Genomic DNA, 15635 nt, shown 5'->3' with positions numbered 1-15635 from the left:
CTAATAGTTTTCACATGCAATAAATGGCCTTGCGGTTTGGTGCTGTTCCTTTCTCGGGGAAATACTTCAAAAATGTCGTAGAAAAAGAAAACGCAATAAATCACGATCCTAGCATACAAATGTGCACACAAACATAGTTATGCTTGAATGTACAGCTGTAGCAAAACTAGGATTCGATACCTATCATCAATATAACAAGTGCAATTTCTACTACATACGATTCAAAAATGTTATTTCTGTGGAAAAGCTATCAAAATTTGTTTCCATTCACTAATTGCTTGTGTTTGGTTTGGGTTTATCTTTTCTCTTTTTGTTTAGTCGCTGTTGGTTCTATTTAATTCGATTCCATTTATTATGAACTATATAAAAATATTTACTTCGTATTATTTTTTTGTATATTTATGTATTAAAATTCACAATTTTTTGGTTACGCTCTCTATTCGCAAAAATACGTTTTGTTTTGTTTGTTTTTTTTGTATTTATTCATTTAAATTTTGTCCTCTTACAGCGCTGCTAGAAAATCTATTATGGAATACTTTTCTTTTCTTTTCTAGCTTGGAAAATTGGCGAGTAAACTAATTAAGGAAAACGCACACACACACACACCCGCACAGAGAGAGACATTCATAGTACAAGTGAGAAAAGACTTCACTCTCCGTTTATCCATCTTTCATCTTTGATATTGAATCCATTCACTCTCAATTTACACCAGAATTCCCTGCATATATGCAAATGTACTGACATATGCTGCTCCAGTAATCGGACCTTGGACATGCTTTCTCTTACAACATTTCTAATATCAAAGTGTAATCTCAACACAGGCTTCGATGAGTTGGCCCTGCAAGGGCTGGCTCATTGTTATATTTTAGTTGATTTCTTTCGATTACTAAAAAGTACAAATGTTAAGTTTAATATTTACTAACTACTGCTTGGGGGCGTGGGGGTTGGTTTCCTTTTATATAAATATAAATTACATTTTTAATTACAGTGCTTTACATTTGAAATATCGTAATAGAGAGGATACATTAGTGAATATCGGTGCCAGCATTACATCTATGTATAATATGGCTATAAACTGTATCGAAAGTGTAGGTTCCAAAAACACTGAGAATGCATTGAATGCAAAACATTTACGAGTACGAAACACAAAGGACACGCTTACACGGGGACTGCACACACGCATTTAGAAATATACAAATACACTTTTGGGAGCTTAAATGTACGTAGGGGGGGATGGAAATAACAGCTATGCAACACACACAATGCTGTTATTCGGTTATTAGTTTTAAAGCTTTTTGGCGCCCAATTTCAATGGGCCGGTCGCTCGCTGTGCCCGACGAGCCTCCAGTTCACGTTGTCGCTGCAGTTTCTTCTCCTCCCGCTTGCGCCGCGCCTCATCCATTTTATTTCCTAAAGAGCAGAGGATTCGCATTAGCAGGAGATCCACCTAACACTCTCTGAGGAGTAAGAGAACTCACCCATACCCGGCTCATCCAGCGTCTCGAATTCACCATCGGCCCACGAATCGCTATTCCAATTTGCATTATTCGTCGAATTGTTCAAATGCGACGAAGGCGGGCTTATGTTATTGCAATTGGCAGTTGCCGACGTGGGCGACGTATTGCTGCTGGATAGATTGGGCAGCTCCTTGGGCCGCAGCATGTTCTGCTGCTGGCTCTTCGACGGCGACGTCACATGGGAATTGAGCTTGGCCAGCGGTTCGATTAGCTCGTTTAGTTCGTGTTGCTGCAGCTGCTGTTGGTGCGTATGCTGGTGCGGCAGAAGCGGCCGATGCTGCTGTTGACTGGATGATGTTGTGGAGGATATCGATTGTCTTGCCAAAAGCTGCTGCTGCTGGTGTTCCTGTTCCGCCTGCTCCTCCTCCTCGCACTACAATGAATGGCAATCAGTATGGAATAAGCCATGGAGACATTTATGATCTTACCGGATCCTCTTCAAGGCTACCCCATTCCTCATTGTCCCACCCATCGCGCACCTCAATCAGGGCATTGGGTGCCACCAATGCTCCACCATTGTTGGAGCTGGCTGCCAGCGGACTGCTAGGATCCTGAGAGGTCTGTAATTGTGTGGGAAAACCCATGAAATGTATGTTCCGAATGGTTTCTTAGCATTATACTCACATCCATTTCTCCCCAGTTTTCGTTGTCCCAATCGTTGTTGCCATAGTCGGAGGCCGATGCGGAGGTCTCATTGCTTTCATGCTCCAGCGAGGTCATTGAGGTAACACTACTTGTGGTTGTCGAAAGGCTGCTGCTCGATGGTTGCTCTGAAATAACAAAAAACAATCCAAGTTAGCTCCCAATCAAAGGTAGGAGCATGGGGTTAACTCACCAAGCGACGCTGGCTTAGATAGATTGCGTCCAGTTAAAGGCGGTCTTGGTCTAGATGAATCACTTTGGCTGCGATAGAACTTGGCTGTAACGGCCGTCACGGCCCATCCCGCCCAGGTGGCTGCAGCATTACCGATCGATGGGGTAGCCGTGTGCACATCAGCCTCTGCAAAATAAATATTTTAGCATTTCGTTAAGGCATTAATCTGGCTTCAAAGTCTCACCCATCGTCTCACGCAAGCTGGGATCCTCGGAGACCTTCTCCAGCTTGCCCAGGAATCCGCGTATGGTTTTAAACGCCGGATCGCGCACTGTCTTCTCCGGGTCAACACTCAGCGAACACAGCGACGGCAAGACCCGATTGGCCACCTCGCTGAGCAAAAAGTACTGCTGGGTGGCGGCCAGCGCCAGGACGCCGGCAACACGTGCCGGCGGGAATGGATCTCGCATGGCACGTATGAAGGCAGAGACCAGGACACGCTGACGCACCTGCGGGTGCAAGTGCGGTGCAATTTTGCCCAGACACACGGTCGTATTGGTCCGGATGCCACCCTGATCATCGCGAGCCTGCAGACGCGCAAAATGGCGCAGCACCTCCACATTGAGATTATTGTAATTCAGCTTGGGAGCCAAGTGAATTATCGATTTGACCGTCTGCTCGCGTATAGTGGCGTTTGTGTCCAGAAAGCCATGAGCCACCTGCGGGAATATTTGATCGTTGACCACCTGTGGCTGCAGATGGGCAATGAACAGATCCAGCTGCTGCAGCAGGCGAGAGCGAGTCACACGATCCGTGGAGGCAAACAACTTAACGACGCAGGGCACAATCCGCTTCTGATACTCCACCTCGTCCAACAGTTTGCCCAGCTGCAAAAGAGAGTTGGGAATACTGACTGATCTTTAGAGGGCATTACCATGGGCCTACCTTGAACATGGGCGCCAGCACAGCGGAACCCGCATCTCCATACTCGTACGAGTTTATCAGCTGTGGAAGTATCTTGTGCTTGCACACATTATCGGGAAAGTTGTCCAAGTGTGTGGTGAGGCCACTAAAGAACCGATTCTTTTCCGCCTTGTCTTTGATTTGAATTTCTTCCAGAAAGAGCAGAGTGTCCACCAAATCGTTCTTGAAGAACCCGCCGGGCTTCCGACAGCGGGTTATGATATCCGCCGGATTAGGGCGATTCGAAGGCGAGGCACCCACCAGCTCGCAGTAGAGCGACTGCAGGGATTTGGGTATGTGATCGATATCCTTGAGGTTCGAGCGCTGCTTAAGAACCCCATTAAATGCCTCCCACACGAGGCAGCCCAGGCCCCACATGTCCACAGAACTGGCGGAGAAGAAGCACAAAGTTGAAGTCAATTCTAACGAAAGAGTCGCATGAGAGCTTTACCATTTGGTGGCCGCCTTGAGCTTGCTCTGATCGTTCTTCTCGGGCGAGTCGTAGACCTCCAGGGTGACTGGGATCTTCACCGGCGGCATGGGATTGCCATCGGCGGCGGAAACATACTCCAGGCTGCCCAGCTTCCACTCGCCCGAAGCGTTGACAAATACCGACCAGGCAGACACGTTGTTATGCCTCAGATTGCCATCGTTGTTCAGGAAGGACAGGGCACGCTGAAAGAGGATTTATTGAGTCAATTGGAACATTTATTGAGTGCAATCAGAGGCTTACCGTGATCTGGAAGATGCCCCAGGCCAGGTAGAGGCCCTTTTGGACATTGTCTGTGGCCAGTTTGGTGAAATATGTGCCCAGTGGATCCACCGCCTCCGTGGCCACGTACAGCATCTTGTCCGTCTCCAGTGAGTCCAAGTACTGCAGTATGCTGGGGTGACGCAACGTTTTCAGCCGCTTCAATGCCGCCTTGGCCAGCTCACATTTCGTGTCAGAGCCGCTGCGTATGTCGTAGACAAAGACGGAGACCTCCTCGAGGGTGCCTTTGCGTTTGGCCTTGTGCAGCGTCCATATGGAGTAGTTGTCGAAGCCACTGACTGGTTCACCAATGTCGTAGGGGAAGTCTTTGGTGGAGTCGCGCGAGAAGAACGACCACATCATGTGTTTTGCTCGACGGCTCAATATTTTGTTACTGTTGTGTCACGACCACCACGACGCAACAACGACGACGACGGCACCAACAACACTGCGCACCCAACACACGCACACACAACACACACACACACTATTGCACACACAAACACACTCACGCAGCTGTTGCTGTTGATTATTGTTGAAGGCACCAAGTTGTACGAATTAGCTCCACTTTTCGCTTGATTTTGCCAGCTGGTATCTTTTCTCGAATGCACTGACTGTGGGTCTTTATCTTTATCTCCGTCATACGTTAGCCAAGCCCGCCTCGCAGCTTTGGACCTCTTTTTTCACCCGTTTGATTTGTCTACGTCTGTCGTGTACGTCTCCTCTCCTGTGCGCAGCAACAATTTTCCAGCACACAGTACTCGATGGAGGGGGTGGGGGGCCTTGTTATCCGCTTTGAGTTTTGTGTGGTTCCATCGTTCAGGTCGGAAGTGAAGTCTAATAAGTGTTAAGCTTGGCTTTTGGGTTGAAGGAGGAAGTTAAATTATTGGGTAAAATATTTCTTTTCCCGAGTACGTCAGCTTTTTCTCTTCTTCTTTCGAACTATCGCAGCAGCGAGCAGCTGATTGTCGCGGGTTACATTTCGCACATCGATAAGATGTTTGCTTCGTGATGATACGGTGAGGTTCGGTTTAAAATAAAACTTTTTTATAATTTAAAATTCGTTTTACAATATATCTCAGGATTGCAATCAAAATTTCCATAATTCACGATGAATTTGATCAAACTTTGAGGGGACAAATTATTTTGACATGTGGCAGCCCTTGGTTTTATCTGTAGATAAATTCGAACACAATTTTTGCGATGTCAAAACTGATTGAGTTCTAGGCATATTTACGGAATATTAGTATATGGAGGTAGGTATGTTTCAACTATTATTTCTAAATGTATGGACGTTTGCTCTTTTTAAAATAAAAGGATGTCACCGCCAAAATTACCATACTACCTAAATTAGCCGATGATATGTAGCAAATATGTAGTTACCATGTAAATTAAAAGGTTATTCTCTTACATTCTTGGCTAAAACCTTTTTTATGTACAGTCCAATAAAAGGGAGTCTTATAATAATTGTAGCGAATTGATTCACCAGTCGCATTAAATTATATGTGCGGTGCTGAGAGTCTTAATTATCTTTTACTATTTAATTGAATATCAAAATTGAGGAATATAAACTTCCTCGGTATGTTTATGGTATATGTTAAAGTATATTTTGGTATATTTGGGTATATTTCTAAAAGTTCGACGGGTATACATTGTATCGAAAAGTCCGCGGTCACACTGATCGTCGTAACCTAACGCAGGTAATTTTTCGGGCCGATTTTTGCTGTGTGTGTGTAACTTTTTGCCAATTTTCTGAGCAGGGAATCTTCAACAGCTCACAGGATGATGATGCAACGCACTACGCTTTTGCTGCCCATGGCCATTGAAGCCACCATGCTGGCCCAGCAGCAGCGTGGCATGGCCACTTTGAAGACCATTTCCATGCGCCTGAAATCGGTGAAGAACATTCAGAAAATTACGCAATCGATGAAGATGGTGTCCGCTGCCAAATACGCCCGTGCCGAGCGTGATTTGAAGGCGGCGCGTCCTTACGGCATTGGTGCCCAGCAGTTTTTCGAAAAGACCGAGATCGTGCCCGATGAGAAGGCCGAGCCCAAGAAGCTGCTCATCGCCGTGACATCGGACCGTGGTCTGTGCGGTGCCGTTCACACTGGTGTGGCGCGTCTGATCCGCGGCGAGCTGGCCGTAGATGATACCAACACCAAGGTGTTCTGCGTGGGCGACAAGTCCCGTGCCATCCTGGCCCGTCTCTACGGAAAGAACATCCTGATGGTGGCCAACGAAATCGGCCGTCTGCCACCCACCTTCCTGGATGCCTCGAAGATCGCTCACGAGGTCCTGAACACTGGCTACGAGTACACCGAGGGCAAGATCGTGTACAACAAGTTCAAGTCCGTGGTGTCGTACCAGTGCAGCACACTGCCCATCTTCAGTGGCCCCACGGTCGAGAAGTCGGAGAAACTTGCCACTTACGACTCGCTCGACAGCGATGTCATCAAGAGCTACTTGGAGTTCTCGCTGGCATCCCTCATCTTCTTCACCATGAAGGAGGGTGCCTGCTCGGAGCAGTCCTCCCGTATGACGGCCATGGACAATGCTTCCAAGAACGCCGGTGAGATGATTGACAAACTTACTCTCACATTCAACCGCACCAGACAGGCTGTCATCACTCGCGAGCTGATTGAGATCATCTCTGGTGCTGCTGCCCTCACATAAGCTGTCGTCTGTCCCCACGGAAACTCCAGTTCGAACAGCTCCGACGATATATAAAGTAATTGCATATGATTCAAGGTGCTAGGAGCAACGCCTTGGATTACATTAATGTTAAAGTCTTTCTGAATAACTCCCAGAATAAATAGCGTGGAACGAACGAACAGAACTATTGGGCCTTGATTTATCCAATTTCTGATGGATTTTGGACACTTTATGTTTTATTTTCATTCATTTAGATATTCGGAAAAACGATATCCGACACTTTGTGCTTAGAAAACTATGGAATTAAGGCATATATGTGGGGGAGTTTCGCTGGGCTCTAGCACATGTTCTGCAGCACATTGAGTATGTAGGCACCAATGTCCTCGTCCTGGTTGGTCCATGAAATCAACAGCGTTTTCTGCTTGGGATCCTTGGCATCCTCCTCCACCTTCACCTCAACGGACTCAATGGTGATGGAGCCATTATCTTGCAGTGCCACCGTCCAGCCGACTAGTTTCTCCTCCAGCAGTAGCTTCAGTCGTTCGCTGGTAAGCGCCGTTGGGCCGGGATCGTCAATTTTCACCTTGGACGTGAAGCGCATCACATGCCGATTGATGCCGATCTCCTTGAGGGCATCTGTTAGATTTTGCAGCATTATTCGATTGTCCTTCATCACCAGTACGCCATGGATGAGTCGTCGCCGCTTCGGATCCGGCGGCTGGGCATTGTACGACCGAGCCTCGGCCTTCAGCAGGGACACGGATGCGTCTACGGGTATTCTAACGGGCGTGGAGATCACACAGGTCTCGCCATTGGCGGGCATGTATGTTTCCAAATTGAACTCGTCCTTGATCTTTGAGCGCAAGAACTTCATCTTCTCCGCCTCGCCATGGACGAGCATCACGTTCTTCGGCTCACAGTTTTGAATCAGCTGCATTATGCCTGCAATAAAACAAAACAACTTCCTCAAAGAATGCCGTCGCAGGAGCTGATGTTTGATACAAACCTTTGGCATCGGCATGCGCCGAGAAGCTCATGTACTCCACTGCCATTTTGACCTCAACCACTTGACGATTTTCGAACTCAACCTTCTTGGCACCGCCGAGTATCTTGTTGCCCACGGTGCCCTGGACACAGTAGCCGGGCATGATGACCATGTTGTTCTCGTTTGGCGCCCACTTTTTGAATATTTGCAGCGAGAGGCCGGCATGCAGCATGCCCGGTGTGGCAAATACAACCATTGCGCCGGGATTATCAATGTAAGCCTTGTCGAACGGTTTGATGTGCTTGAAGTCAAACATATTACGATGGACGAATGTCTTGCGTATCTTCTGGTTCGTCCATGTGATGAACATCTTGTAGTACGTGTTGGCCTTCTCGGTGAGGCCCAGTGCGAAGTAGATGGGATATTTGAGGTTCATGCGCTCCCAGTAGGTCTCCAGCAATATGCACAGCTCCTGGGCACGTCCCAGGGCAAAGACAGGTATCAGCACTTTGCCGCCCCGCGCCACACACTCGTGCACCTTCTTGAGGAAGTCGCGCTCGCGACAACGCTTCGAGTCGCGTATTGTGGTGGCATAGGTGCTCTCGGAGATGAGCAGATCGGGCCGGCACTTGTCGATCCAGGCAGCGCCCAGATGGCGGTCCGGCGTCATGTTGTAGTCGCCAGTGTAGACGACGCTCTGGGAGCCAACCTTGATCCAGAACATGGCAGCGCCCAGCACGTGACCGGCATAGTAGGCCTTGATCTCCAGATCGGTGTCCACCATCATGCTCTGATGCAGTGTCACCGGTATGACCTTCTTCATGCAGTCCTTGATCATTTGCGTGGTGAAGAAGTTCGACTCGCCCTTCCGCTCCACGGCCACCTTTCGCATATCCTCGAGCAGGATCGGCGCAATCGCCTTGGTCGGATGTGTCATGTAAATGGGCCCATTGTAGCCCACAATCTCCGACATGTAGGGCAAAGCGCCACAGTGATCTGAATACCAGCCATTGATAAGTGCACATACATTTGGGGGAAAACGATTAGACCGTCTAATGAAATTTCATCAGAGATAAGGCGCAGTGGAGGCCAGGCCAAGGCGCACTACTCACCCAGGTGAAAGTGGGATATGATCACACAGTCGATGTGGCTGGTTATGGGTCCTTCGGGCACAATGTAGGAGAAGTCCGGGAATCGCCGCTCATCGTTGTAGCCCATATGCATGCCACAGTCGAGCATTATATTTTTGCCGCCCATCGACAGAAGGAGGCAGCTGCGGCCCACATCCTGGCCGGCACCGAGTGGTGTTATCTTTATGTCCGGCATGGCAAATGCAGGTCGCTTAACCGACCGTTTTTGTCGTTCAACAATTAATTGTTTTACCAATTAAAGAGTGTAAAATTTTCCGTGCCGATTTGTAAACACAGCGAGGGCGAAAAGAGGGTGCTGCCACACAAAACCAAACGCACGGTGTGGCAACACTGCGTCAACTCTTATCAAGGCGGACGGGACGGGCGGAAGTGTTTTTGTTTTGAAAATTGTAATTAATTGTTCTAAAAAATGCGATTCCCCGACGCTCGGATCTGCATGGAGGGTCATGCCAATGCCTTGGCCCTCAGCAAGGACAATACTCTGATCGCAGTGGCCGGGCGCAGCTGTAAGACACATTATTTAAACGTTACACGGACCAAAGTTACATTCTTTGCTTTCACAGTGCTCAAGGTCTACTCCATAGACGACTATGGATTTAGGGAAGTTTGCAATATGCGTGGCGGGAAGAACCAAAATCTCAGCTACTCGTCCAATGACGTTGCCTGGAGCACCATGGACTGCAATCTTTTGGCCACAGCTGCCACCAATGGCGTCGTGTCCGTTTGGGACCACTCCAAGTGCGGACGCCAGAAGCAGGTGCTTGTCTACAACGAGCACGAGCGCACAGCCCACACGGTGACGTTCCACAGCAGCGAACCCAACATATTGATCTCTGGCTCCCAGGATGGCACCATCAAGTGCTTTGACATACGATCGGACAAGTCCGTGAACACATACTTCAGCAACTCGGAGTCGGTGCGCGATGTCAAATTCAGTCCACACGCACAAAATATATTCTCAGCCGTTTCGGAGAACGGCACCGTCCAGCTCTGGGATATGCGCAAGTGGGACAAGTGCATGGTGCAGTTCACGGCGCATTATGGACCCGTCTACACCTGTGACTGGCATCCCACGCGCAACTGGCTGGCCACCGGCAGTCGCGACAAGCAGATTAAGGTGTGGGACATGGATGGAAGGCCAGGCCTGGAGTACACAATACACACGATAGCTGTGGTGGGGCGAGTCAAGTGGCGACCAGAACGAACGTGCGTACATGTAGATTTAGGCTCAAAATCATTACTACTGACTATCCTTGTTATTGCTCAACAGATATCACATCGCTAGCTGTGCTTTGGTGGTGGACTACAGCATTCATGTGTGGGACATACGTCGGCCCTATATACCATTCGCCAGCTTCAATGAGCACACAAATGTGACGACGGGCATTGCTTGGCTGGGCAACGATTCCCATTGCCTGCTTTCCACCAGCAAGGACTCCACTCTGCACAAGCACGCCTTCGAGGATGCCACACGGCCGGCGTTGAAGGCCAATGCCCAGGGAGCCAGCCTGGGCCGATACGGAGACATATCGTTTGCCAATAAAATCAAGGAATACGCACCCAAGACGAGCGGCGCATCCAACACGAAAACCAGTTCCAGCTTCATGTATGTCTGAACTATTTCTTTCAATATTCATTTGTAAATAATTGCAATTCCCAGAAGTCGCCGAAAGTCCATTGTTGCTGGTAGCATTCAGTTCCACTTGGACCATTCTAGGATGTACAAATTCATGGTGAAAGATGCAGTAAGCTAAAAGATAAATTGCTAAACCTAAAGCTACAAATTTAACCGCAATCTTCAAAACAGTTTTCTGGCTTTCCCCTAAATGAATCGGATTCGAAACCTCGCCAGGAGCATGAGTGCTTTATTGGATGTGCGCGGGAGTTGATTATGAGCGGCAAGAAATTGGCCGAGCTGTGTGAGCACAATTCGGAGGTGTCCAAGAAATACGGCAGACACAATGTAAGCGAATCAGTTGGGATTATTTGATTGCTATTGTAAATTGTCATAATTTTCAGGCCACTACTTTGTGGAACTTTCTCAAGCTCTTCTACGGCAGCAATCACTTTGAGCCGCCTTTTGAGCATCGCTCTTCGTTCTCGAATCAAAAGAATCCCATCAACCAGCGGCGTGCCACTCAAGTGCCTAGTGATTGGCCACAGCAACGCAGTGACCCGAGTCAGGACTTGAATGGCAATGCCCAGGAGGCGACTCATGAAATTGATCCTGCGAACGACGATGATGATCCGCTGGGTGGCAGTGGAGTGGAGCATCCGCCGACCAGTTCAGTGATACTCTCCGAGACGCAAATCATCAGCGAGATAAACTTTGATAACTTTGAGCTGTTGCGTAATGGTTTCATTTATGTGGGACCCACGGATGCTGCCAAGGCGCTGGCATTTCCTGCTCTACATCACGATGTGCAGGCAGCGCGGCCACAGCTGGAGATCAAGGCATCCGACCATGAAAAGTCTCCTGTAAGCAGAAGGAATCATTTTGTTTCATCGAATTGTAAATAATAGTTTTGGTGTTCCTTTCAGCCGCCGCATGTACCCACGGTTTTGAAGGTCAGCCATGTACCGCCCATTCCGATGTGGGAGCCACACAAATTTGTGGCCGATGCTCTTATGCTGCTAAATGACGTGGGCGATGTGCAAACTGCTTTGACTGTGATAATTTCTCTTGGTGAGGCCCGCAAGCTGCTGCCGCTGGAGGACACTCTGGTTGTAAGTAGACCGTCCGCGTAGCATCATTCAATTTGTATTTTCATGGCTCTCTGTTCCATTAGGAGCATTGGTTTCACACCTATGTGGACCAACTGCATCGCTACGAGCTGTGGAACGAGGCCTGCGAGGTGATCAACCGATCCTGGCTACGCTCCGTGCAGCAACTCAATCAGCAGTCCACGGCAATGAACACGAACTGCGGCGACTGTGGCCGTCAGCTGAGCAACAAAGTGGGCTGGTACTGCGACAAATGCAAGTCCATGCAGTCGGCCAAGTGCTGCGTTTGCGGTCTGATTGTGCGTGGAGTGTACGCGTGGTGCCAGGGCTGCTCGCACGGCGGCCACATCGAGCATCTGCAGAAGTACTTTGCCAAGCACTCAAAGTGCCCCAAGTGCGGCCACTTGTGCGCGTATTCATGAGACGCGGAAGAAGCTGAGTAGTTTGGCTCAGCTTCCTGCCAACCGAATCTGAACTGAATGCAAGGGGTCTCCTCGCCGGAATAACTAGCAGTTTGTTGATTAGTTTTTAGGTATATTTATGTCTCAATGTATATCAATGTTAATGCTACTTTATGAAGGTGCTCTTAAAGGGCAATATAACGACTACCTTTCAAGTTGTGAGTTGAGAGCGCCCCGCCGCACATTCAGTAGCAGAAAGGAGAGAAAAAGTTATAAAATTGAGAGTTCTGTAAGAATTAAAAACAAAAAAAGAGAGCAACACATTTGTTGCCAGATTCCTCTTTAAATCTAAATAACTTATTGCATGTCCTTATGGGGATTTGTTCCCCCGAGAGAGTGTCTACCCACCACAAGGACACCACCGCCTGCCAACACTGTCCAGAAAATCCATCGTGCCCTAAGCGCAATGATTAGTTGGAAATTGTATGCGAAAGTTTTCTTTTTTTTTTGTGGTTCCAATTTTCGTATGCTTTACATTGCGCCTCGCGCAGTTGCAGCCTTGAGATTGAGGGATCAATTCAAAGCTTGGATTTTGGAGCAGCGTTGGCGGCTAATTGTCAAGAGGCAAAGTCGAGGCTCACAGTTTGGCAGGAGTCGCCCCCTGCAGCAGAGCTGGTGCCAGCCATAGCGGAGGTGGCATTGCGCTTCAGCGTCGTGCCTTCATCATAGCGTATGGTCATCGAATTGGAGTTGCCGGGTAGGAGCACATATCCCAGAGATTCATAGAACTTGATCAGCTTGTCCTTGCAGTCCAGCGACATTTTGTAGCAGCCAAGTTCTTCGGCCAGCAGCGAGACTGTGACCACAATGCTGCAGATAGAAAGTGGAAAAACATAATCGACAGTCCAAGAACTTTTGCAGGGATATGCTTACAGCTTGCCCAGTTGCTTGCCACGATATGTATCATTGACCACCACATCCTCCAGTCGCCCACGCTGGAAGTTTATGAAGAAAATTAAGGAAAGGTAGGAATAAAGAAGGATTCTCTCAACGTACCACTGAGCAATTGTGGATGAACTTGCGCTCAATCACCAGAGAGGCAGCTCCAATAATCTCGTTCTTGCGTGTGTCCTCTATAACCGTGACAAAGTAGTCCCCGCTGGCCTTCATCTGCGAGAAGCGGGCTGCAAAAATAGCGACAGGTAAAATGCAATTGATTCGTGTGCGTGTGGATCTACCCACTTAAAAACTGTGTGCGATTGACATTCCCCACGTGTGTCAGCTGGGAGAGCAGCTGCAGGAAGCCACGATCATAGTCGGTGTCCTTGAGGGGGCGAACCTTCATCCATGGCTCGCCGGGATTGGTTGCTGATATGAATGGCTTGAACGTGGCCGGAGTGCGATGAAAGTCGAGCTTCAGCAGCAAGCTGGGATCGTACAGATACGTCTCTTGCTGTAATTGATTAGCAGATAAGGGCGATTAGTTATGTATGGGGAATGTTTATTTAGTATTCTCTACCGGGTGTTGCACCATTTTCAGACTACTAAACACGTCAGCAAGTGACGCTGTTGGAGGTAAAACTGAGCCACAAGACAATCAACAGGTAACGGTGGAGACCGAGTCAAGACACAAAAGCACCGATAACAGGAATGGCAGCAAGAACTGGTTTCGTTTCGTTTCGCCTAGACCTCACTTTCGGTGGCCAGAGCAACTGGTTTGGACACACATAAATTTCCTAGTCTTCGCCGTGAACGAAACCGGTAAAATGTGTAAGAGCCGCTTGGTTTTATGGCCATTATTGATTTTAGTTTGTTATTGTTTTTTGCCAGGATTAAAAGCGAAAGAAAACGTACACTCAAGGTCGAACAGCCGTGCTGGTGACTGAACTGCCACATGGTCACGTTGCTGCCTCTTCGGCTCGTTTTGTGGCTGTCTTGCTGGCAAAATTCCACGCAATGCAGCCAGAAATGATACACCCATCAGCACTTACCATGATTTTATCTAATGTTTGCTGTTTGATAATAGAGCACCAGGCGTAACACTACTAAAAAACTGGAAGCGGAAGCTTTTCCGCTGCTTTTATCGGCCAAAGTTTCGGAGCAGACTGAATTGAGACGCGGCGAACGAACAGCTACAGCGCTCGACGAGTACCTAGAGCGCTTGGGGGGGACGTCGGGCCACAATTCGGTGGCCGTGTAATGACGAAGGGGCGGGAATGCCTTCCGAAACACCCAAGAAATACAGAAATTGCAAACAAAATGACCCTGAATGCGCTCCGACTAAATAGTAAACATTTGAACAGCTGATGGAAAAGAGACACGCACCAAGAGAGACAGAGAGAGAGCGAGATTGGAGAGTACTAAAGAGAGCCAGAGAGAGAGAGAGCTAAACATAAAACGGCCGTTTAATTAATTTCTCTACAAATAAATAACATTAGGGCATTACGTAGCCACAATATACTTGGGCGTCTGGTACATCTCATAGGCAAACTCTTCCCGATGACTGGGATCGTACTCCAGGCCGACGTAGTCTATTTCCAGACCAAATGGACCATCCATACCCTTTTTCGCCGCCACAGAGAAGCCGAAATGGGTTACTCTATTCAATGGTATGGCCCCTTGGCGATCCTGGACACGCCCCTTCGAGGATAAGAAGAACTTGGAGAAGGGTATCTTAGCGATCTGCCAATGGGGACCGCCGCGGGTGTACAGCACATAGTGATAGATGTCATTCCACATGAGATCAAAGTAGCCCTCGGTGTGCAAATTGATCAGATAGCTGCGACCATCGCCGCGCACCTTCATGATCAGCATGTTGTACTGCGTCCAGTCGTAGGTGGACTCCCGCTTGAAGGATTTCTGCAGGGAAAAATCAGACAATTAAGATGCAAACGGAATTTCACCTTTGAGGAGGATGCTTACTAACCCGCACTCGCTTTGTGCGTATATTCGCATAGCCTGTCCGCTTTATGATGCCATCCTTTGTGTGGTTCGAGTTGACTTCGCCATGAAAGAGACCCGCTCCCGCTGCACTCAGCTCCAGGGCTCCCGTGCTCTTGCCCTCGCCGTGATCCGCATCGGTGGTAACCGTCCACTTGTCCAGCACATCTGGAGCCTTAAAGTCGAACACCACATCCGTTTCGCCCGGACGAAAAACCAGTATAGGATCGCTTTCCAGGTGCTCCGTCACTTCCTTCCGCCACAGCTTTATCTCCTCCTTTAGGTCACGCAGACCATCCATTATGAGCTGTTTCTTGGACGGCTCTGGTAGTTTCGTCTTGTAGCCGGATTTCTTTTCGCGCTCCCAAAAGGTTCGCTGCACGGCTGTGGTGTGTATCTGCTGGGCGGCCGGCATCCAGCAGCCCAAGCGCTGTCCTTGTCTTAGCAAATTGTACATATTCCCATTTGCGTTCCCAAAAGCGGCTGCAGTAGCGTAACAACAATCAGCTGTTCGTTTCTGCCATTCCCTTTGCGACCGCAACAGTTGTTGGCATTCACAGTAGAGGTGGGAAAAATTCGATTTTCACAGAGTGCTGGCGGCTGTTGGGAATCATGTTTGTCGGAGCAAAGTTAATATTTTTAAAGTGTTCTGAAGCATTTGAAGCATCGGCCATATCTGCTGCACTATGGCTGTACCCTTTCGGTAGAGGAATTTCCATTTTAATTTTCAATTG

At 48.5% G+C, this 15635-nt stretch overlaps 6 protein-coding genes across 7 annotated transcripts; 2 read left to right on the top strand and 4 right to left on the bottom strand.

Annotated features, from left to right (window-relative positions):
- Positions 1-818: 818 nt before the first annotated feature.
- On the bottom strand, positions 819-4998 carry LOC117899137 (N-terminal kinase-like protein). The gene is made up of 9 exons (XM_034808939.1): positions 4028-4998; positions 3746-3969; positions 3277-3682; positions 2576-3218; positions 2353-2517; positions 2142-2287; positions 1946-2077; positions 1479-1890; positions 819-1410 (listed from the first exon to the last, which is right to left on the bottom strand). The coding sequence occupies exons 1-9, from the start codon at positions 4406-4408 to the stop codon at positions 1286-1288; spliced, it is 2634 nt and encodes an 877-aa protein (XP_034664830.1). The 5' UTR covers positions 4409-4998; the 3' UTR covers positions 819-1285.
- A 686-nt stretch (positions 4999-5684) lies between these two features.
- On the top strand, positions 5685-6879 carry LOC117897720 (ATP synthase subunit gamma, mitochondrial). Its single transcript, XM_034806745.1, has 2 exons — positions 5685-5745; positions 5806-6879. Exon 2 carries the CDS (start codon positions 5828-5830, stop codon positions 6719-6721), a length of 894 nt encoding a protein of 297 aa, XP_034662636.1. The 5' UTR covers positions 5685-5745; positions 5806-5827; the 3' UTR covers positions 6722-6879.
- A 15-nt stretch (positions 6880-6894) lies between these two features.
- Positions 6895-9124, bottom strand: LOC117897717 (integrator complex subunit 11). Its single transcript, XM_034806742.1, has 3 exons — positions 8798-9124; positions 7707-8681; positions 6895-7642 (listed from the first exon to the last, which is right to left on the bottom strand). The coding sequence occupies exons 1-3, from the start codon at positions 9009-9011 to the stop codon at positions 7038-7040; spliced, it is 1794 nt and encodes a 597-aa protein (XP_034662633.1). The 5' UTR covers positions 9012-9124; the 3' UTR covers positions 6895-7037.
- Positions 9125-9178: 54 nt separating this feature from the next.
- LOC117897716 (GATOR complex protein WDR24) lies at positions 9179-12176 on the top strand. The gene is made up of 8 exons (XM_034806741.1): positions 9179-9342; positions 9400-10042; positions 10107-10442; positions 10497-10581; positions 10644-10799; positions 10856-11314; positions 11378-11563; positions 11626-12176. Exons 1-8 carry the CDS (start codon positions 9246-9248, stop codon positions 11980-11982), a joined length of 2319 nt encoding a protein of 772 aa, XP_034662632.1. The 5' UTR covers positions 9179-9245; the 3' UTR covers positions 11983-12176.
- On the bottom strand, positions 12082-14093 carry LOC117897722 (probable glucosamine 6-phosphate N-acetyltransferase). Of its 2 annotated transcripts, none has more exons than XM_034806749.1 (5): positions 13953-14093; positions 13204-13414; positions 13018-13145; positions 12895-12956; positions 12082-12831 (listed from the first exon to the last, which is right to left on the bottom strand). In XM_034806749.1, the coding sequence occupies exons 1-5, from the start codon at positions 13953-13955 to the stop codon at positions 12579-12581; spliced, it is 657 nt and encodes a 218-aa protein (XP_034662640.1). In that variant the 5' UTR covers positions 13956-14093; the 3' UTR covers positions 12082-12578. The 2 variants fall into 2 exon arrangements, with proteins under 2 accessions (XP_034662640.1, XP_034662639.1); XM_034806748.1 differs by lacking the exon at positions 13953-14093 and adding an exon at positions 13481-13613.
- Positions 14094-14348: 255 nt separating this feature from the next.
- Positions 14349-15411, bottom strand: LOC117897721 (complex I intermediate-associated protein 30, mitochondrial). The gene is made up of 2 exons (XM_034806747.1): positions 14888-15411; positions 14349-14820 (listed from the first exon to the last, which is right to left on the bottom strand). The coding sequence occupies exons 1-2, from the start codon at positions 15356-15358 to the stop codon at positions 14404-14406; spliced, it is 888 nt and encodes a 295-aa protein (XP_034662638.1). The 5' UTR covers positions 15359-15411; the 3' UTR covers positions 14349-14403.
- Positions 15412-15635: the final 224 nt, after the last annotated feature.

This window comes from Drosophila subobscura, chromosome O, assembly GCF_008121235.1.
Source record: "Drosophila subobscura isolate 14011-0131.10 chromosome O, UCBerk_Dsub_1.0, whole genome shotgun sequence".
Taxonomy (NCBI): Eukaryota; Metazoa; Arthropoda; class Insecta; order Diptera; family Drosophilidae; genus Drosophila; species Drosophila subobscura.
Note: the sequence above shows the minus strand (reverse complement) of the source record. Positions and strands in the feature narration are given on the sequence as shown.